The sequence below is a fragment of the Plectropomus leopardus genome, chromosome 9, assembly GCF_008729295.1.
Source record: "Plectropomus leopardus isolate mb chromosome 9, YSFRI_Pleo_2.0, whole genome shotgun sequence".
NCBI classification, from domain to species: Eukaryota; Metazoa; Chordata; class Actinopteri; order Perciformes; family Serranidae; genus Plectropomus; species Plectropomus leopardus.
In genome coordinates, this window is record NC_056471.1 from 32984245 (window position 1) to 33007390 (window position 23146).

General features: G+C 37.8%; 1 protein-coding gene across 1 annotated transcript in view; it reads left to right on the top strand.

The window, feature by feature from the left end:
• Window positions 1–23146, top strand: part of pde6a (phosphodiesterase 6A, cGMP-specific, rod, alpha) — a 40834-nt gene that overhangs the window by 6147 nt on the left and 11541 nt on the right. Inside the window, exons 3-16 of the mRNA XM_042493607.1 lie at window positions 1980–2132; window positions 4341–4430; window positions 5309–5449; window positions 6973–7047; window positions 8209–8273; window positions 9302–9368; window positions 12984–13031; window positions 16566–16715; window positions 17646–17789; window positions 18734–18799; window positions 19185–19331; window positions 19919–20026; window positions 21362–21471; window positions 22777–22864. Coding sequence (XP_042349541.1) covers window positions 1980–2132; window positions 4341–4430; window positions 5309–5449; window positions 6973–7047; window positions 8209–8273; window positions 9302–9368; window positions 12984–13031; window positions 16566–16715; window positions 17646–17789; window positions 18734–18799; window positions 19185–19331; window positions 19919–20026; window positions 21362–21471; window positions 22777–22864 — 1452 coding nt within the window. The remainder of the gene's footprint in view (window positions 1–1979; window positions 2133–4340; window positions 4431–5308; window positions 5450–6972; window positions 7048–8208; window positions 8274–9301; window positions 9369–12983; window positions 13032–16565; window positions 16716–17645; window positions 17790–18733; window positions 18800–19184; window positions 19332–19918; window positions 20027–21361; window positions 21472–22776; window positions 22865–23146) is intronic.

Consider the following 23146-nt stretch of genomic DNA (forward strand, 5'->3'; position numbering starts at 1 on the left):
CCTGGACTGCTGCCACACTCCGGGCCAGAAAAAACTTTAGACATTAATGAATACAAAGGATTATTTACTCGTTTAGTCAGCGGTGCAGGATGAAGGCTGCTCTAATCTCATTACTGATGCTCAAACAGATGCACAAATCCAAAATAAAAATAACAAGACTGACAAAGGGCAGGTCTGTGTTTCAGGCAAACATGTCACAGTTCTATACATGCTGTCACGTTCGTTAAATCATCCAGTCTGTGTATGTGCTGCTGGGTAGAGTGAGTTTACTGAGCCCCTTTTTCACTGCACAAAAACCTGCTAACAGCCGCCAACATTACGCTTTTTAATGCAATGGGAAAAGTAACAGCAGGCACTCACACCTGCGACACGAGTATTTATTTGGGGCCAACCAATTTGGTTTTTCAGGGTCGATACTGATACTGATGTGCTAATTTTGGTGTAAAAAAATATGATTCAGGTGTTTTTGCTCTGCGTGTGACAGCAGTTGTATTGAGGGAATTTGTCACCCGCAAAATGATCATTTGCATTTCAATTGCTCATCTGGCGTTTTGTTGAATTTGTGAAGAACATTACGTTTCCACTGCAACAACAAGAAAAATGGAGAAAATTCTCGATGAATTGAACTCATAAGAGTCCACATTTAAAAACAACAAAACTTTAGCAAAACGTCAGTTCACAAACTCTCACATAGCTCCTGTAGTATAATCAAGTCTCATTTATCCAGACTTAAACTAAGCTCTTCCCAAACACGCTTTTCAGCTGAAGCCTTATGACTTAAAATTGAAAGTGAAACGTATTCATGATCTCTTTAAACTCTATTGGCAAAAAGAGTAATTTCATCACACTGAACACGGGAGCTGCTGGTCTACCACCGCCTCCATTGTTTTCTTTGTGTTATTGTGTGACTTTGGTGAGTCCAAAGTCACACAATAACACAAACAGACATAATAATCAAGGCAGCAGTAGACCAGCAGCTCCCATGTTCAGCGAGGTAAAGTTACAGTTTTTGCCAGCAGAGTTTCACTTTCAGTTTAGTTTCAGATTGTGAAGTTTTGGTGAAACGCATGTGTTTGTAATCAGACTTTAATTATGTTGTGGTTATGAGGTGTGTAAGAGTGTGTTATAATATTACTGTTAAACGCTGATGCCTATGACCTTTAATTCATGAAGAATTTTCTCTGTTGTTGGATTTTTCTTTCACCAGAGGCATACAAGAAAAAACATGTTTTCTTCACCAATTTAACTGAACATGATGGTCATTTTGGGAGGTGAAGTATTCGTTTAAGATTTCTGAGGGTGAAGGATGAAGCTTTGATGATGACAGCGTTTGATTTTTAGGAGTTTTCCCCTGTGGGTGAGTGTGAGTTTGGTAAGGGGGCAGATAAAGCAGTATAACAGTAGTAATTTGACATATCTGCTGATATGACCACATGGCAGATATATGTGTATCGCTGTACGTGTCAGCCAACAAAGTACAATAGATTAAGGTACTGCAGTATCAAAGATATGTTTTAGTGTTTGAAACAGTTTCAAGATTTGTTTGTCCACCAAAGAGCAGTTTATTTTTTCAGCTCTAAAATTTCCTGCCCAGTTCTCTGTTGCAGTTGTGAAAAGGGAAAAAAAAAAAAAACTCACATCTTCTTTTGCCCAAATCAGGACTCAGTCACCAATCGTGGTCCCCTGAGGGTCGCTCTCTGTGGGTTTTTGTTCCTTCTTTGCAGTTAATGAGCCGCTCTTCCTGTGTTTCGCCCCGGAGGAACACAATTGATGACCCCTGCTGCTCGGGAGGAGCAGTAGGTGGAGTGCAGCAGAGAGGGCCCTGAGTTTGTGGATAATGGAAAGCGTTTGCTCGCAGCGCTCGTGGATGAGAGTGGTTTGTTCATCAAAGTCGAGCGTGGAAGTTATGAAGGATGCAGAGGGCAAAGAGCTGCAATTACATACAATCACTCTCTCTTTCTGTCCCTTTCTCTCTATAGAGCCCCCATTACAGCGAATTTGTGGACGAGCTGACCGAGTATAAGACCAGGAACATCCTCGCCATCCCCATCATGAACGGCAAAGACATGGTGGCCGTCATGATGGCCGTCAACAAGGTGGACGGGCCGTGCTTCACTGCCAAGGATGAAGAGGTAACGTCAAAAAATACACCCTCAGCACTCTTTATTCTCAGTCACTCAGATAAACTGTTCGGATAAAAGTGTTCAGCTTGATAAAGCGCCTTTTTAAACCCAGTTACAAAGAGCCTCAAAACAAGAAACCAGCACAGGAACAAAATATGTTTCACATCAGCTTTCATGTGTTTTCCCTTTTCTTTTCTTACTTTTGTCACTTCTACAAATGTTCTCTGTCGTTAACAGGCAGACCAGACAGGGATTCAACACAATGAAAGTCTCACAGACTTTAACAATAATAATAATAATAATTAGCTGGGTTTCCATTACAGATTTGCGCTAAACTTAAGTGATATTTTAAAAAAAAATTGACAAAACACAATTGCGAGATGACTGCGTTTCCATCGAGCGATGTTATGCCACTTCTCTCGCAATGTTGCAACTCTTTTCCTCTCGCCATAACATTACAGTTACCATGGTGATGGTTGTCCAAATCTTGGCAGGTTTATTTCTATTGCAGTAAAAATAAAGCCAATCTAATATCGCTTTAATTTCTGTGTCTCGTATCAGATTCCAGACGATCTCGGTCTCTTCCTCCATCCACGAGTCATGTTTTGTAGAATGTCATGCGACTTTGTTGTACTTTTTCTTCGTCTTTTGGTTTAATGGCTTTTGGCATCCATAAAGCCGCAGTACCGCCAAACAGCGTTACACATCACATGAGCTATAAAAGCAAAAAAAAGGTGCAGTTTTCTGTAATATGCCTTTATCGAAGCTCAAATAAAATCTGCTCCCTCTGTGTATTGAAGACCTGTGGCCTAATTTCACTGCAAACCACAGAAAGTCTGTTTTTATCTGACTGAAACAACTGATGTGGGTTTATTTGCATAAAAACATCAGCCATGTGTTGGGTTGGCGCCTTCCTGCTGCTCTGGCCTGCAGCAGCAGCTGTTGTACAAGTCACCTAAACTCTGCTGATGTATCGCTACACAAGTCGAAAGCCTCCCAAATCATAACTAACAGTTCTAATCTTTTAACTTTATGAAAGCTGCAAAGAGAGCATTTTTGTTCTGCCAAGAGAGGCCTGTCAGAGAACATTTGGGGAGAGAGATTCAGTGGGTGCAGAGGGTCGGGCCACAGTGATCAAAGAGTCACAAGGAAAGGCTAAACTGAAAAATCACTGCCTGTTCCCTCCTGCCAAAACAATGGAAACTGGATGTGAAGTGCAATCGCAAAGTCAGTCAGATGTATAAGTTGAGAAATAATTCCTAAATCAAAGTGTGGATTTACATTACATTCTCAGCCTCTGCCAAGCAGCACTAGGCGGGTTTCCAGTAGCCCTCAAATTATGCAAATTGTTAATTGCAAATATAAAATGCACCTAATAGAAACACATCAATTTCGAAAAAACTGAAGTGGTATTTTAGGTGATCCAAAAAAGCCATATTTTGCAAAACTGCAATGGAAACACTTTTTAGTCTTTTCTAGGTCATATGATGTTATGTCTATGTGCTTGTCAGTAGGAACTGGCTCCCTCATGATGCAGCAGGAGCTACAAGAGCTGTTATTGCATCACATAACTCTTTAACAGTTGAGTGGATCATCTGGAAGTTTTGAATCCACATTTCCTCTGTGAAATCGTGAACTATCAGCTCTCAGAAATCCCTCATACATGGCTGCTCCCACGTATAAGGGGCTCGCCTTTCCATTATTGCTCCATAACACGCCTACGTCGCCTTCGATTGGAAATAAATACGGCTAGTTTGATGGCTGCAATAGAAATAAAGCTGCTAATGTTTTGAACATCCATCGCCATGCTTCTTGAAATGTTAGCGCCAGAGAAGTTGCATAACATCATTCAGTGGAAACACAGTTATCTAGCTCTTGCGTTTTCTTGACTTTTTGAAAATATCGCTGAAGTTTTGCACAAATCTGCAATGGAAACCCACCTACGAAAACTGAGACCTTTTTCTTCAATATCACCTGTCAAACATGGAAGTTTGAACAACATAACTAACAACGTTTTTAAATATGTTACCTACCTACAAAGATAAAAGTGTCAAAAATATTATATAAAACTGGATATTGTCATGTTATTGCAGGGTTTAAACTCATTCATACACAGGTGCTGTGAGGCTAAAGGATGCTATCTTTTGGCGAGATTATTACATTTCTCAGTATTAGATGATTCAAAGCAGCTGAGAGTTTGTACTGTTTTTTTTCCAGACTCTAAAAAAGTATCTCAACTTCGCCAACCTGTTGCTAAGAGTTTTCCACCTGAGCTACCTGCACAACTGTGAGACCAGGAGGGGACAGGTGAGGCTGCAGAGCATGCACTGTTTCTGTTGGCACCTGAATAACCTTTATTCCTTTTAAGAAGTTTATTTTCATGCTGTGTTCACAAACACTCAGGGTTTCACAGAATAGTCAAGCCAACACTGTGCATCATTGTCCACTGAAACACACTTCAGTAATAAAGCAAGTTTCTGATATTTTATTCTTATTCCAAAAATCTTTTAATTTGGGGAGCATTCTCTGCGTAAGCTTTAAAAGTGCCAATCAAATAAAGATTATTATTCTGATTATTTCACCCACCCCGAGGTGCATCCTGCCTACATCCGTCAATCCTTTACTGCTTGCATTCAAGATGTTTATGACAATAATTGATTATTGCTATTGGGTGAAAAAGTATGATAAAACTCCCCAGATGAATTGACAAGTCAGCTGCTTTTTGGGATGATTCAATGACTCAAAAAATGCAGTACTTGTAAATGAACTAATGGAATCCCACCGACACATTTTACAGGCCTGGAAAAGTCAAAGAATCAGTAAAAATCATTGAAAATTGTGAAAAAGTCATGGGATTTTGTTGTGTAGTGAAATTGTTAACTGTAATATTACCTGGATAGACAGATAGATAGATAGATAGATAGATAGATAGATAGATAGATAGATAGATAGATAGATCAACTCTATTGTCGTTCCAGATATACACAACGGTGTACATGGAACGAAATTTCGGTTCCAACTGGCTCTGAAAATAATTAAAGTTTTCAATAACATCCATAAGAAGAAACACTAAATAAGTAACACTGTATATAAAATTATATAATAAATTGATAAATAAAATTGCAAAAGTGTGTGCGTGAACTTTGTAACTGCTGTTTTGTGACGTCTCCTGCTGCCGCGTGCAGGTGCTGCTGTGGTCGGCCAGCAAGGTGTTTGAAGAGATGACGGACATAGAGAGGCAGTTCCACAAGGCCTTGTACACAGTCAGAGCCTTCCTCAACTGTGACCGTTACTCTGTGGGTCTGCTGGACATGACCAAGACCAAGGTGGGTTGCCATGGATACACACTCAGAGTCGAGTACAAGCTGGAAAACACACAAAAACGACAGTGTAATCCACTGTCTGTAGATCTCCATCAGTGCTTAAGTGTTTCAGATTGTCGAAATGCCTCAAAGGTGCTTCAACTCATTTTTAGGGGACAGGTCACCTAAATTAAGCTTAAATTAGCCAAACTTTAACCCTTTCAGACCTAAGCAAATTGGCTTGATTTCCTTCAAAAACACGGGGAGAAGGCAAAGAGCAACAAAAGAAGAAATGACCCCAAAATTAGCAAGAAATTATATGAAATACAATGATTTTTTTTTTAAAGGGAATAAAACTGGAAAGGAAATGGAAATAAAGTGATTAAATAATTCTGTAACATAATTTTAAAGTAATTATGATAATTAGTCATAATATAGTTTTCAACAGCTTTTTCCTGACGTTTTTTCCTAGTTTTTAAAAATAAAATTTTCTCACTCTACTAATTTCTTAAGAATTATGGAACATTTCTTACTAAGTTGCTTATTGCCTTTTTTTCACCATGTTTTTGAAAAAAAAATGCACAAGTTTACTCAGAGCTCAAAGGCCTAAATACTCGTGAAAGACTTCTGAAAACAGCACGATAAAAATGATGTCACTCCATGTTTCAAAGGGGTTAATGCACAAGCAGATTTGGGAGCAAGAATCATTTTTTTCTTGTCTCATGAAGCTCGACTGCAGCAATGTTTCACAAAATCGTATAATAAAAACTTTATATTAGCATGAAAAACCTTGATATCCCTGGAAAAAGGAACCTCTGCATATAACGACACACTTACAGATTTAAAACTGAACGCATCCATTTCTTATTAATTATGCACTGATGTGTTTCTACCATTTTTGTCCCAGCTCAGTTTTGACGAGATCAGTTTCTGTTTTCTCTTTTGGGAAGAGATATTTTCAGAAACTCCTTTGGGGTTTCTTCGCCTAATCGGCACCATTTTTCCGTCTCGATGTTCTTTTCTTTCGCTTCAAACCGTTGTGTCGGTGAAAGGAGTATCACTTAAAACCATCTTCTGATCAGAGTCGTACAGTCCCCGTGTATTTGTGATAACTAAAACGTCATCATAAATGCTATTTATTGTCTGCGGCTGTCACCTAATTACAGGCAGCTGCCAGCTGATTCCTAACACCTGCTATCTGAGAACCAACACATGTCGTCTGCAGACGCAGATGGCCGTCTGCTAACAATACTGGATTTCATGAATAAAGCACTTAAAAACAAACAAAAACTCGTGGCTCAGCTTTTGAGTCCGTGTTTTGGAAACTGTGCACTTTGCAAAGACGGACCGAAAAATATTACACGCTGCTGAGAGGCTGGAATTAGCATTTTGAAGCAGAATGGTGTTTCGACGTGTTTCCAATTTACAGTCAGAGCATCTGAATAATGAAAGAACAGAAGCAGCCGAATCAGCTGGATGTTAACGTCTTCAAATCTGCTGTGTGTGTGTGTGTGTGTGTGTGTGTGTGTGTGTGCGTGTGTGTGTAGGAGTTCTTTGACCTGTGGCCGGTTCTTATGGGAGAAGTTCCACCATACGACGGACCCAGAACTCCTGACGGCAGGGTGAGGAAATATTAATCACTATTACAGTTACAGCTCATTAAATAGAGCGACACCGTCGGGTCAAACTGGACGCTCGACTCTCAGTAACCCCCGAAAAACTAACTCTGAAACACATGGCACAGTTTCCATGAAGTGTGCAGGGATGAGTATTTTTGGCCCATAGAGGATGAATCTTTTGTTCTTCTTTTTTTTTTTTTTGGTGACTTTTCTTCGATTACTCCCATCAGGATTAATTTTCCAAATTATGAAATGCTTGTGGTGTTATTAAAAACTTAAAATCAGGGATGATCCTTCAGGGTTTATGTCTTTTTTTATGTTATCTATCTTTTTAACGAGGATATCGGAACAAAACTATTTTAACACATAATCAAGAAACATGTTCACTTTCCCACTTTCCCAAACAACAACAAAAAAAGATTTCCAGTTTCTCAGTATTATTCTACATCCTGTTGTTGTAGCCTGATGGACCCATAAACTCTTCCATTGTTCAGGGTTCACTTCAACAACAAAATGCAATAAGAGTTTTCAGATGATTTAACAAATATTAATATTTTGCACTTAATTTGTTTAAATGTTTCAGTGATAAAGTGGAAATAGAAGACGTTTGCTTTCTCTACAGTGAAGTGAAAATAAATAAATATATAAATAAAGGATTTAATGCCCCTAAAATACCTTTAAATAACTGCTCATATCAAACAAAAATGATATAATTTTACTTTTTTTATATTACTTTATGTTTATTACAATGACACAGTTAAAGGTAGTTTTTAACACGTCATCTCCTCATCGATCTTCATCCTCTCCTTCTGTGTTTGCCTGCACAGGGGATTCTCAGATTGTCTCTCCTTTCAGAAGTTTTGTCCACTTGTCTTTTCAGCTGTATTTGCATTTGTTTTTGGCCCAGTGTTCAAAATGTTTGATTCGTGCTGTTTACTACCTGATTGCCCATAAACGCCCCGACTGCAGCAAAATAAGAAGAAAATAGGAAAATACAGGCAGAGGGCAGATAAATACACTGACAAACACTTGTAGTGGTTCAGAAGTGATGACTGAGAGGAATAACTTCTGAAAGAGTCTATTTTTTAGCAGAATCCTGCATTATATACCTGTAAATATCTTGTCCACACATTCTCTGATTTTTATGTTTTGTGTCTCTTGAAGGAAATTGTCTTCTACAAACTGATTGACTACATCCTCCACGGCAAAGAGGACATCAAAGTCATACCGTAAGACACAACCGAAATCTAGTTTAACCCTTTGAAACCTGAGCAAACTAGTTTTTTTTGGGTTTTTTTCAAAAACATGGAAAGAAGGCAATGAGCAACCTAACAAGATGTGCACCAAAAAAAAAAAAAAAACAGTGAGAAATTAGTAAAATGTTATAAATCTGACCTGAAAATCTTCAAAAATAAACAATGGCCCTAAATATTAAATAAAATATTTTAAGTGTATAGTAAATTTTTTCTTTTTTTTATATCTCATAATCTCATAATTTTCAAGTTTTTTTTTTTTCCAATTTCCCGCACATTTCTTGCAAAGATGCTCATTGCATTTTTCAAATGTTTTTAAAATAAATCAAATCAAAGTAAAATGGGTTGTCTAAAATAAAAAAAGTCACAGTATTGTATTTCATCCAAATTATCATGAACAAGTCATAGTTTAGTATATCGTCCAAAATATCATAAAAACAGTACGTCATCCAAAATGTCACAAAAAAGTCATAATATTAGTATTAGTATTTCATCCAAATTATGCTGAAAAAATCACAGTATAGCATAACATCCAAAATGTCATTAAAAAAACCATAGTATAGTATGAAGTAAAATATAACTTCTTGTCAAAAATATCCTAAAAATGTTCCAGGAAGGAAATATATTCAGCCTGTTAGACCTCAAAGATACACACACTGCAGCACATTTAAGCTGAATAACATGATTTACATTTTATAGAATAAAAGGTTTGAAGAGATACATTCTGAGTAACAGAAAATAGTCTTTTTGACAATAATTATTTGTTTTCCATTATTCAACATTGCTGTACTTATAAATTTTAAAAACTCCTGTTCGCTGCAGAATAATCTCACCTGTGTAAATTGAACGTTGTGCGTGCATTATTTGATTTGAAAGATGTAACAGTGTTTATTTCATCCTGGCAGAGTCAAATTATATGAACACTGAATAGGAAAGTAATTTGCATGATTAATTTACTTCGTGGTTGTTAAATTTTCTGCTTGTCATATTGTGTTCACTCTCAGGAATCCTCCGGCAGATCACTGGTCGCTGGTTAGCGGTTTACCGACCTACGTCGCAGAGACCGGACTGGTCAGTGTCTGTTTAATCTCTGTCCTTCTTTTCCATTTTCAGTTTGCTCTCATATTTTAATTATCTTCAGCACTGAGAAATGAGCACAAACTCTCAGGTCCAGTCACAAGAACATTCTCACACCATGACAGAATAATCTGGCAGCATCATGAGTTTCATTCCCGCATGTTTATCGCCTGATATTATGACATTAATTAACTCTCTCTGAAGAGTCCAAAATGAAACACAGAAAAAGTTCTTCATTCGGAAACTTGCTGTCGTGTGTTGACGGTGCAGCGTGTTTCATCGCTTAATGCTCTTAAAGGTTTCTGCAAAACTGAAATTTAAGACACCAGCTGTCACATTTACACAGACACATGATGATGATGATGATGATGATGATGATGATAATAATAATAATAACAAGAAGAAGAAGAAGAATAACTTTATTGATATAGCACCTTTAAAAACCGAGTTTACAAAGTGCTTTGATAAACAAAGCAAAGCTGGATGGGAGACAAAGACGAAAAGCCAAACAGTCCTACTGAACACAAGCGAGACGAAACTGGGGTTTAGTTCGGCTGAAATTAAAACCAGAGGACGAATAATTCAAGATGCAAAATAAAATGTCAATACAAAATATTACAAAGAAATAGGCCAACAAGAGAAACAATAAAAACAATAATAGAAGCAATAAAAGCAATAAAACTACAAAGAAAAGGAAAATTAAATAAAACATAAATTAAAAAGGTTAAGTAAATAGAAAGAAATAAAAGATAAAAATGATAAACTTTTCTGTCTGCCAGAAATGTTCTCTGAGGTCATATTTTGAATCTTAAGGAATCTCGCTGTTATATCTAAATTCTTAAGTTACAGTGAGCTATTGTCAACTCAGTTCACGTCAATTTTATTTATAAAGACCATTTTCACAAATCACAGTTTGTCTCTTTACAGCGTACGACACCCCTCTGTCCTCACACCCTCACATCGAATAAGAAAAACTCCCCAAAAACTCTAACGGGGGAAAAATGGTAGAAACCTCAGGAAGAGCGACTGAGGACGGATCCCTCTTCCAGGATGGACAGACGTGCAATTACATGTCGTAAAAAAATTCATTAATTACATGTAGCTACATGATGCCTGAGAATATTGACGTGAAGTTTCAACAACTTCTCGGCCGCCATTTAGCCCAAACACGTATAAATTAAACATTAATGGATAATGAGTGAATGGCCAGCCAGCAGGTTGAACACAAAAAATGACAGCTCTGCTCGGCAGGAGAGTTATAAATGTGAGCAAAGCTATACCAACAAGCAGGCAGACAATACTAGATATCATTTTTTGGTCAGTTTACATCACATCTGATCAATGAGTGGAACTGAAATCCCAACAGGAGGTCTGTTTAAACGTCAGCGTGTGATTTACAGATTTTAATCATAAACACAGAGCTGTGTTGCTCTCATCAGTTCAACATGAATCACAACCTGCAGGAAGTTCAGAAGTTCTTCGGTGTGGAGATCGCCAGCAGCCGAGAGGAGGAATTTACAATAATGCTGTAGGATTGCAATAAACCGTTTTTGTAAGAATAATAATATTAATGCCTGCAGCACTTAAAGTCCAGGAAATGAAAGTCTTTAAGAAACACTGTAATAATATATAAATGTCTGACAGTGAACATTCAGCATTCAGTCCTTCAGGTTACACATAATTAAGGACGAGGCCCCTCGCATCTCCACTGCGCCCAAATATGGTCACAAGAAAGTCGCTACGTTTAATATTTGAATACCGTCTCTGCTGCAAATGTAATATTAGTGGTGGGATATGATAATTCGCTGTGGGAAATAATAAACTCTTTGAGGGACTAATTAGCAGCAAAGCAGAATATACAGACAGTTAACATCAGTTCATGCTGATGAACTGTTTTATTCAAATATGACTTTGGTGTAATTCGTCAGACTCGGTGTAGCGTATATTAATGGTGATTGTGCTGCAGCATTAAGGATCGCAAGATTATTTTCATGATCTAGGGCTGCAGCTAACGATTATTTTGATAATCAATTAATTGGTCAATTACTTTTTCGATTAATCAATAAATCAGATTTTTTAAAAAATAAATAAATAAATAAAATAAAATTAGCATTTTTTTTCCTCCCATCACTTTATTCAAAAAACGATTATCGTTGACTGTTCAAAGTGCATAAACAGGCGTCTGCTGGAACTTCCCTGAGCTGTCAAAATATTAAATTATAAATAATAAATAACTACAAATTCAAAAACTAAATGTTGACAGTTTTTACAACAACACACTGCTGCATCATCACCGCAGCATCTAAAACGAAACAAAACACGAAACGAAACACGCTCGCGTGCCGTGCCGTGTCACTTGTGTATATTTTGCAACTAACACACTTTGTTGTTTTACTTTTTGAAGTTTTCGTGCAAAACGTCCTGTCTGCCTCTTCAAAACATCGGTTTCTCCCGTCTGCATATGACGTAAACAGTCTCGCAACACAGCGAGTGACGTAATAATCGCGCGACACAACAAATTGATAATTTTATTCATTATAACACATTTATTAATATTTATAATTGATTTTATCAATTCGTTGTTGCAGCTCTAATAAGATGCATTCAGTTGTTTTCATAGCTTTGTGATCGTCTTCACGTATCACCGGCTGTGAGCGTAAAGATGTCTCCGAGGTGAAAGATAAAATCCAGCTTTATTGGCCGGATTCAAAACTTCCCCTCCTCATTTCTCACTCTGACTTTTAGAGAGCGACTTTCTCCTCTCTGTGCAGGAGTCCGTGTGAAGCCAGTGTCCTTTAAAACATCCTTATCTGCGAGCTCTCTGCATTGGACGCTGCGGGTGGTCAGACGAGCAGAACGCCATTAGGCCTTATTACACAGTTGTCAGTGTGCACGCCGTTGTGGAAATGAAAAGTGTTCGGCCGCACGCTGCTGATGTATAATTGTAATTTCTGCAGCCGCTGCAATTAATCACAGTGTGCTTTTCCCAAACCGCTGAGCCCGCCGTCGCTCGTCCATCCATCCCTCTTTCTGCCTCGTCCCGTCCGTCCTCCTCCCGTCCCGTCCTTTCATTGTCTTTCCTGCTCATCATTTTTCAACTCTGCATCATCTTTCCTCTTTTTTTCTCCTCTTCTACATCATGTAAAATTTTAAAACTTCATTTCCTCAGAGAGTCACCTTTTCATAAATTGAAGGGACAAAGACGTGTCAGATTGACACTAATGATTTCAGATGTGACACGAGAGGGTTTTGAAAGGATTTACTGCGGGACAATTAAGCTCCGTCAGTACCTGAACGCATCATCTGAACGTGTGGAGGGTGAAGGGGGTAGTTTTTTTTTTTTTTAAGTTTCTGGGTTTTTTTTTTTTACATGAGGACATCGGAGCAAAGATGGCCTCCTCTTCCAGCCAGCAACTCTCATCAGTGTCCTCATCCTGTATCTTGTTCACTTTGTTTTTAGCTTTTTTTAATTTTTTTTTTAATTGTAAATCACTTTAGCAATAAATCAACTTTGTTTCAAAATGTGCTATATAAGTAAAACTATTTTTATTATTATTATTATTATTATCTTTAACTTTTTCATTTCTTCTTGTTTCCCTCTTTTCACAGATTTGTAACATCATGAATGCAGCTGAGGATGAGTTTTTTGACTTCCAGGTAAGATAGCTGCAACTTTTTGTTCTTCTTCCTTCTTCTTCTTTTGTGTAAAGGGGATAATACTAATTTAATTTTTGGAGTATGGCTGTATGAGGTGCTTATTTATAATCGGTGTAAAACTCTACAGTAGGTAGCGGTCAGCACGTCTGAGCGATGTTCTGCTGTGGACGGGACAAAGACAAAATGTATTTTAGACACTAAAAAAAAATCAATATCAGTCTATACACGATATATATCGCGATATTTAGAAATCTCCTCTAAATTACTTAACTACAAAATACAAAATTATTATCCATTTATAATGTTACAGAAATAAAAGTATGAAGTTGAATGAAGTACTTTTATAGTAAAGTTCAATTAAATATTCTTAGAATGAAATAATCAAAGTGGGATACATGGTGCTTTTATTTTGAAGAACCCGGCTTTGTTGTGGATTTGAAGCTTCCCATCAACAGTTGGATGTTAGTGTTTGCAGAAAGTTATCTTGCAAAATAAGGCCAGTTAATAAACTCTTCTTTGCTTCCAAATTTAATAAATATGAAGGTAAGTGAAAATATACAAATTATCGTGTGCGATACATAAACATTAATGCATTTGGTGACACTTCTCTCCAAAGCACAATACAAATATGATCATGCACAACCAGCGTCACATTAATTTGACTTCTAATATTTCTCCTTACACATGTATTTATTCAGGGAAGAATCCATCCAGCACGGCTCAGTGCCACCTTCATATTTTAACGCACATTAGCAGCAGTTATTGCTGTGAGAGAAGAGAGTAATATCAACCATCGTCTGTAAATCAGATTTTTATGTAAAGTAATAGATGGCATTAGCATATCGCACTCACATTACAGTAATTGTGTTATATGTGAGCCTTCGCTCATGAGTGACGTGAATGAAACAGAACTCAGAGTATATGTTGAAATAATGTATTAAAAAACTAATTTAGCTGCATAATGAGCCCTCGTGAGCCATAAGAGACCACCAGGGAACAATCACAGGGAGCGATTCTGCCGTATCGTCCCGACTGAATAAATGATATGTTCCTCGTTCTGCGCTCTCCTTCGCTTAAATTACTTTCCTGAGGGCTCTAAAGCGCCCATTGTATTTATCCTTATTATACTCTGTTTCTGATGGCCGCCGCCCCCGACTCACGCGTCGCTCCTGGTGCTGCTCTGCCCACAATTAGGCTCCGAACGTTAACATGGAAATCCACCTTGAAGTCAGTGTGAGGTTCACGGGACGCAGGAGTCATTTTGGGAGATTTATTTGCAGTTCGTCTCATGAGCTCAGGAAGGGTTGTGGTCACGTTGGGTGAAATATACAGTAAGCTGGTTTGTTATTGAGCTGCATTCTGGTCTTTTTGCTCCTTTGACACTGAAAATGAGTCTTTATGGGCTGTCCCAAATCCGTATTACATACTCATCGTATATCGTATGTGCTACTGCTAATTATCACATGATACTATTCAAGGTTTGTAAATCTACATAGTTTACCATTTTATCCCAAACTGGAAATGATGCAGCATGTCCGAGTCTTACTGCCGAGTGATTACAAAGAGAATGGAAGATGTCCTTTGTTTTGGAATATTTTATTATAGGAGTTAAAGATTAAACAAGATAGAAAATAAGTGCACACATAAACACACACAAAGATCGTTGAGGACTTTTTTTAAATCGGGTGCAAACATCCACTCACTCATGGACCAACTCAGTACAATTTGGTGGTCAAAGTCACTGTGACCTTGTGTTCATCTCATTTTTTGAATGCATTTCTTAAAATGTGGCACAAATTTCCACTTGGACTCAATGATGAAGTGATAAAAGTTTGGTCGTCAAAGGTCACTGTGACCTCATAGCATTTTTTGGCCATAACTCAAGAATTCAGGCGCTAATTATGACAGTATTTCACTCAAATCTGTTTTTTTGGCCATTATTTAACACAATATCTCAGGATCGTAAGAGGAGACAGTTGGTCAGACACTGAAATGTGACACTAAACTGTGCTGATGGTAAAGATCTGTCTGATCCTCCGTGCTGCCGGGGAAAGATGTGTGAAACATCCATGTTTTCACAGACAGTAAAGTAAACGGCAGAGCGTTTGACCGCTGTCGTTTTGCTCATCTCTGTTTTCCCTCTTTTCTGCTTTTTATCACCTTTTAAACCCCCTAAAACTGCATGTGTATGAAGTTGATTGATTTTTAGGGCGTGCTCTCTGATCGTTTAAACATTTCTCATCAAACTCCATTTAACTGCTGTAAATAACTCGGCTCATTTGGCCAAATGTCCACGACAAAGAAGCATGCGACCTCCTGAAGCTTTAATTTGCCCACATGATCGTTTCCCGATTTATTAAGCGGCACCGTTTTCCAGTAAAGGATGAAACTATTTTTATTCATCTAGTTCTTTGTAGCTTTTGACAGATAATCCAAGCAAATCCTGTTTTTCTAAACATCTCTGTGATGACGCTGAAGTGCGGCAGTCGTTCACCGAGAGCTCGTTTTAAAACGTGAGACTTCATCAGCTGCTGCTGCGTTCAGATTTACGGAGCAGTGAGCAGGTGAATTATTGATTCCCTCTCGTATTTCCTCCGACTGTAGAAGGTCACATTACGATTCGGTGGAAAAAAGGGCCCATATTACTGTCTTAAACATATCAAAGGAAGAATATTCAATCAGTCAGTCAGACATTATTTTCATAGCACTTTTCAAACAAACAAACGATAACACAGAGTTTCAAAAAGCGCCCACAAGCAAATCAACACTTTGTGATGACATAACGCACCAAAAAAGAGGAGTACTCATTAGGGGTCGACTGATATTGGTTATTCAGGGCTGATACCAATATTTGGATCTGATATGCATTTATAAAAAAAGAAAAATCCTTCTTAGAATTTGAAACATAAACTTTTTTTAAAAAAAATAAAGTCACTTGAAAATTTAAATAAGAAATGGTTAAATAAAAATAGCTCCATGAGGTTTAACAAAGTAAAAGTTCCTCCCATGCTGACACTTTCTTTGCACTTTTTTAATTTATTGATTTTATCTGCGATCATTAAAATAAAATTTTGATACAGATAATCTTTAAAACGCCAAATATCGGTCGCAGTAATCGGCACCATTAAACTCATTAAAACCAGGAAACGCTGCCATTAGTGAGGAAACTCCAAAGGCAGAAAAAAACCCAATAAACAGAAACAGAAAAATAAATAAAATGATCAGAGTTATGATAAAAGATAAATAAGTAAAATACTCGAGATTAATGACAGGAAAACAGCACAAAGTAAAATAATAAATATATATGTTGAAAATATAAAAATAGTATAAATGAAGCAGCAAAACTGCGAAACAGATTAAAATGTTTAAGAAAAAAAAGCTGATACATATAGATATATAAAGTTCAGTTAAAAGCCAAACTGAAAAGGTTGCTTGCATGTTGATGTGTGTGTGTGTGTGTGTGTGTGTGTGTGTGTGTGTGTGTGTGTGTGTGTGTGTGTGTGTGTGTGTGTGTGTGTGTGTGTGTGTGTGCAGAAAGAGCCTCTGGACGACTCCGGCTGGACCATTAAGAACGTCCTGTCGCTGCCAATCGTCAACAAGAAAGAGGAGATCGTGGGTGTGGCCACGTTCTATAACAGGAAGGATGGGAAACCCTTTGATGAAATGGACGAAACCCTGATGGAGGTACAGGCTGTTTGTGTGTGTGTGTGTTTGTGCGTGTGTGTGTGTGTGTGTGTGTGTGTGTGTGTGTGTCAGCACTGAGTCATTGGTTTATAAATACACTCGGGCCATTCAGAGCGTCTGCATTATTTATCATTTGAGCCTGGAGGCTTTTTACTGAAGTTTCTGTATCCGCCTCGCTGCTCTGGATTCAGTCAGAACACACAGCGTGACAGTTTGATCCTCAACTGTTTCTTAAAATCAAAGTAGTTTGAGGAACATTTTTTTCTGCCGACATTTGGATATGATTTGCGTTTCATATTTGCTGCACCGCAAAAAAAAGATTTGACCAAAATCGCCCTCAGAGAGCTTTTCCATTGGATGATTTACCGAATAATGGGCCTCATGCAAGAAACAGTGTACAAACACATTTTCTCTTATTTTTGTTTGTACCCACATTTTTTTCTTATTTTTGGGATTCACCAATGTTTACCAGTATTTACTGATGTTTTTTATGTTGTATGTTTTTATGTGTTAAACACAGACTTTGATTTCAGATTTCAGATTTCAGACAATGCTAATGCAATCAAGCAGACAGACAAAAAAATAAAATATTCACAGACAATGACAAACATAAAGCTAAATAAACATACAGTGACATGGTATACACATTTAAAAAAGAGTGAGAAGTATAAACATATTTATTCCCACCCCTTCTCCGTAAGGCACTGAATTTTATTTTTTTTATATTTTTCAATTTTAGTTTTCTGCTGTATTCTTTAATTGGGCAATTTTTAACATATAATGACAGAAATATTTTTAAAAATTTTTCTTAGCACTGTTAGTCGAATAGACACCTGTCAGCAGTAATAGGCTATTAACTCCCTCTGTGTCTCTCTGTCTCTGTCTCTCACACACACACACACACACACACACACCTGCTGCTGTGTCCAGTCTCTGACTCAGTTCCTGGGCTGGTCGGTGTTAAACACTGACACCTACGACAAGATGAACAAGCTGGAGAACAGGAAGGACATCTTCCAGGACATGGTGATGTACCACGTCAAGTGTCGCAAAGATGAAATCCAGAACATTCTGGTTAGTAAATAAATGTTTCTCCACCGAAACAAGTTCTGCACGCATTAATACCACCAAGTTTTAACATGTATGGCTTTGTTTTGTTTTTTTTTAGAATACACAGTTTCCAAAAATACTACGTGTGAACTAGTCCTAAATCGTGTTTTTATCTTTTAATCAAAATTTGAGCAAAAGAGCACCTTGAATGTAAAGCTTTTGATAGTTGTTCCGGTTAAAATTAAAGAAAAACTATATTCAGTGTATTTTTAAGTAAATCGAGAAAAAGCGGGCGACAGAACACCGCACCAGGTTTCCTGCGGATCCTTAAAACGCATTAAATTCATTCATTTAAAAATAAGGCCTTAATTGGGATTTAACTGACTTAAATTAATCCTTCAAAAGTCTTAAAATGCTCTGACATAGAAAATAGGATTTTATGAATATTTTTACTTCAGACGTTGTGTTATAAAATCTTAAAGTAGTTGGTAATTTTTTTTTTTGTCAAATAATTTAATAAATTCATTTTCTTACTTGTCATGATGGGAATCTAAGCAGAGGAAACTCACTTGCAGAGTAAAAAACACAAATTTGCCCAGACAGCCCTCCAGAAATGCCAGATTTGAAAAAAGTCTGAAATCTTTTAAGTGTGAAGCTGCAGGAACCGTGCACACTAGTTACAGGGAGCATGAATTCTTCTCTTCAGTTTCGAGCTTTATCTTTTGATATTGGTGCTCGACAGAGTCCAGAAGCCGGTCAGTTTCAGGTGATATGGATGATACAAACAGGAGGAGAGCATCGTTTTTAAGATGAAATAAGCTGTCAGATCGTCTATGAGGTGATTTGTCAGTGGACAGAGAGAACAAAAGCAGAGAGAGATGACCTGTTTGACCTCCGATCAGAAATCAGGTGATTGATGCTAAACCGTTTCATCCAAGGTGAGCTGCTGATGTTGTGTGTTTCCCCAGAACACCAGGGAGAGATGGGGGAAGGAACCGGACGAGTGCGAGGAGGAGGAGCTCCAGGAGATTCTGGTAAACAACAACAAGACACATCCAGCCTGCGATTCAGGAAATTCTGCAAAATTAGACAAACATTTTGACATCTAAATATAGAAGATAGATAGACAGAATAGATAGAAGATACTTTATTGATCCCTGTAGGGAAATTCATGTATACAGCAGCTCAAAAAACACATAACAGTTAATATATAAATAAAATCAGAGATTATAAAAAACCCCACAAGAACAAGTTAAGAGCAGAATGCATCATATCATATCTTCCATGCACAGAAAGAACTACATTTCCCATGATGCATAAATCATAGGAATAAAGTTCCTGTTCTGTGCTTTATTCTAAACGTGTAAATCATATTCACACGATCTGAACTGATTTACGTTTGTCCATCTGTGTCCGCAGTCAGAGGTCCTGCCGAACTCTAAAAAAGTTGAGCTCTTTGATTTCCACTTCTACGACTATTATCACACCGAGATGGACCTGGTGAAATGTGGCATCAAGATGTACTACGAGCTGAAAGTGGTGGACAAGTTCCACGTTCCCAGAGAGGTGGGTGTTTGGTTAGTTAATTCAATGATTTCTCCGTTTGTTGCGTATCTTTTTTAAATTCTCGCAAGAATGAGTTTCTCTGATATAAATCTCTAAGGGTGCAATATCAAACTGACTGAGATTCCCAAAGTTTGAATCTCCTATTATACACTTTTAAATTGATATTTTGTGCCAAAAACAGCAGGGCGGCCTTTCAAAATCCACACTAACTTTTTCTAACAATTTTCCTGTGTATTGTTCTTATGTTTTTTCTTCTGTGTTGTGTTTTTAAAAATATTCCTGTGTGTGTTTTGTGATTTTAAGTGTACAGCACTTTGTAACATTGATATAGTGCTATATAAATAAACTTTATTATTATTATCATTATAGAGAAAGGTTTCTGCCAAAGTGTTATGTCAACCGCCCGTCTGTGTTTAAATTAATTCTGTTGCTACAACCAGATAAGTCATCTGTAAATTTGGTGCTTTTTTGAAGAACGTCCTGCCCTCGTTTATGTAATATTTGTTGTAATTTGATCATGCCATTCGCTATGGTTTTGTATTGTTTTGTTTTTATTCAGTTTATTTATGTTACTGTGTGTTTTTTAGGCCCTGGTGAGGTTTGTCTACTCTCTGAGTAAAGGTTACAGGAGGATCACCTACCACAACTGGAGACACGGATTCAACGTGGGACAGACCATGTTCACTCTGCTCATGGTGAGACACACACTCCTCCTTCATCCCTCCCTCACCTCCCGCTCTCGTCCTCCTCCTCGTCTCTCCTCATCGTTCATCCCTCCTGTTCCTCCTCCTCTCTCTGATTCAAAGTGATAAACGTTCCCTCTTCTCCTCCTTCACTCCTTCATCTGAGTTAATGAAGTGTGTCTGTGAATGAAAAGTGAGTCAGTGTTGCTTGAACTGGTCGTTAATAAGAAAACCAGTGAGCGTCGTTATTGTTTATATTTACAGCCCTTACTGGGAAATGTGGTCAGCCTGTATATTTATAGGTTTTTAACCAGTATGAATGCCTGCACGGCATGCATGTGCACATATGTCATCATGTTTACTTATTTATGTAAATAATATTTATAATATTAATTTTAATAATATTTATACGTGTGAAACATGAATACACCCACCTTGACTCTATGAATAACCTGGATCTCTCCTCCCCTCTCTCTTTTAACATTTATGATTTTTACTGATTAATTGAGAAAATTATCTGCAGATTAATCCATTAATGGTTTGGTCGACAAAATATTAGAAAACAGTGAGAAACGCCTGTTACACTTTCCTTTTTTAATCCTTTATTACCTGAGCAAATTGGCTTGATGTCTTTCAAAGGTATGAGAGGAAGAAGGCAAAAAGTAATTTAACAAAAGACATTTACAGGAAATTTACAAAAAGTTACAAGAAAATTACCTGAAAATAACCAACAAAAAAAGAAAAGTTAAAAAAAGAAGAAAAACCAACACTAAAATTTAGCACTAACCATGAGTTAATGCTAAAAAAGAAAAAAAAAAATTTAAAAATGCGTAAAACATGTTTGCTTTGTAGAATAACTCTAAATAAATAATGATTAGCTTCATAAATGAACATTTCTGGACATTTTTCCTGAGTTTTTTGATAAAATCATATAGTCATAAAGTAAATCAAATTAATTTTCTCAGATTTCAGAGGTTTGTTTCTCCACATTATTCACCAAATTAAGAAAAAAAGAAATAATATAATTTATTTATTCCCTCCCCATCATATTTATAACCATCTTAAGACCCTTGAGAGTGTTTCAGTGTCCCAAAGTGACTTCATTAAATGTCTTGTTTTGTCCAACTGACATTTCCAAACCTCAAAATAATAAATTTGTCCTCAAGCAAGATTTAGGAAAGCTGCAAACTGTCACATTTAAAGACCTGGAATATCAAGTTTGGGCATTTTTTGCTTGAAAAATGACCTAAATGATAAATTTATTATCAGAGTAGGCGCTTATTGATTTTCCGTTGATGAAATAAATAAATATTTGTGTAGTCATTGCAGCTCTTTTGTGTTTCTCAGACAGGTGATTTGAAGCGTTACTACACAGACCTGGAGTGTATGGCCATGGTGACCGCCGGCCTCTGCCACGATATCGACCACAGAGGAACCAACAACCTCTACCAGATGAAGTAAGAGCTGCAGGGGGCATAAAGGCGGGAAGGTGTGGGTGTTTCAGCATGTATTTACATTTTTGAAAGGTAGTTTCTGACCTGCAGAGGTAATTTATAATTTTAGAAGTACCGTAAAACTTGAATTCATAATTATTCGCTTTTATCACTTAACTCTTCTTTTGAGTCCCAAAACATTACATCTGCCCCTGGTGATAATAACGAGAGCTCAGCGCGAGCGGCTGGATGAGACACGGAGTGATGCGTCCTGGTGTTTCTAAATAATTCATCAAAAGTCTGATTAAAGCTGAAACTAACACAAAGTAGTCTGTAGCAGTGTAAAGAAGTCACTTTCACCTCTGCAGATGTGTCTGTTTCAGACACTTTGGTGCTGTGAGGAGAAGCTGCGCTCTGTTTGTCTGTCTCACTGTGCTGCTGACAGACCATCAGCTGTTTGATCCGCCATGATGAAATGCTGTGGCTGTCAAACACTCAGCTGTTCGACAGTCAAAGTCGTTTTTTACATGATTGTTCAACACTTCCGTCTCCGCTGTGTTTTCGGCAGATGCGTGGGAGTTAACAGCCCCGGAGGGGAAAGGGTTAACAGAATGTTTAGATAACTGAAATACCCAACATGGCCAAAATTATGTTGGTTAGAGGTTTCGATCATTTTTTGATTAACTGCCCAGCACTACTCCTTAAAAAATATTGTTCTCATTCTTACATTTTATTACAACTTGGCCACGAGTCCGGATAGGACGAAGCTTGGGTCCAGATCCGGACCACGGTCTGCCAGTTGGTGCTGCCTGATGTAGACCATCCAAGTTGAACAATGAAATCAATAAAAACTGAGGTAAAAACATTTAATTAATCAAATTGAGGAAAACACACTAAAATCAAAGCAGTCAGCGAGCAGAAATAAACAACATGATACATTAGAAATATATTGTATTTATTACCTGCTGCCTCGACCCAATTTCTGTCTCTCAGCTTGTAAATCCGACTGTTTGGTTATTCTGAGAGCGTTTAATTGACTCAAGGTGACAGCAGCCACTCCTCCTGCGTTCAGGCGAGCTGACCTCAGCTCTTTATGTGAAGGTAACGTGACACACTGAGAACATCAGTGAGCAGATATTGACCAGATACACCTCCAGCTGCTCGGCTCCACCTGCTGATGGATGAGCCAGTGAGAGCCGCCATTAGCCGCGGACACAGCAGGCCAGGCCCACCCTGGGTTTAACACGCATGATGTATCACAGGGTAACCTCCCAACTCTGTGTGTGTGTGTGTGTGTGTGTGTGTGTGTGTGTGTGTGTGTTTTCACAGGTCTGGCAATCCTCTGGCGAAGCTTCACGGCTCCTCCATCTTGGAAAGACACCATCTGGAGTTTGGCAAGACTCTGCTGAGAGATGAAGTATGTTGCAGTTCACACACACACACACACACACACACACACACACACACACACACACACATACACATGCATACATGTATACAGGCGGGACACATTAACACCTGAACATCTGAGCAATTTCAAGCAATGCAACACAATATTCCCAAAATATAAAGAGCTGAGGCCCCGCCCCTCTCTTAGCCGGCCTCTAATCGACTCAGTGAGGAGGAGAAAAATTATGAAAAATGATCATTTTTCTACCATTCAATGTTTTGTTGATGGAAGCAGCTGCAGTGTAAAATA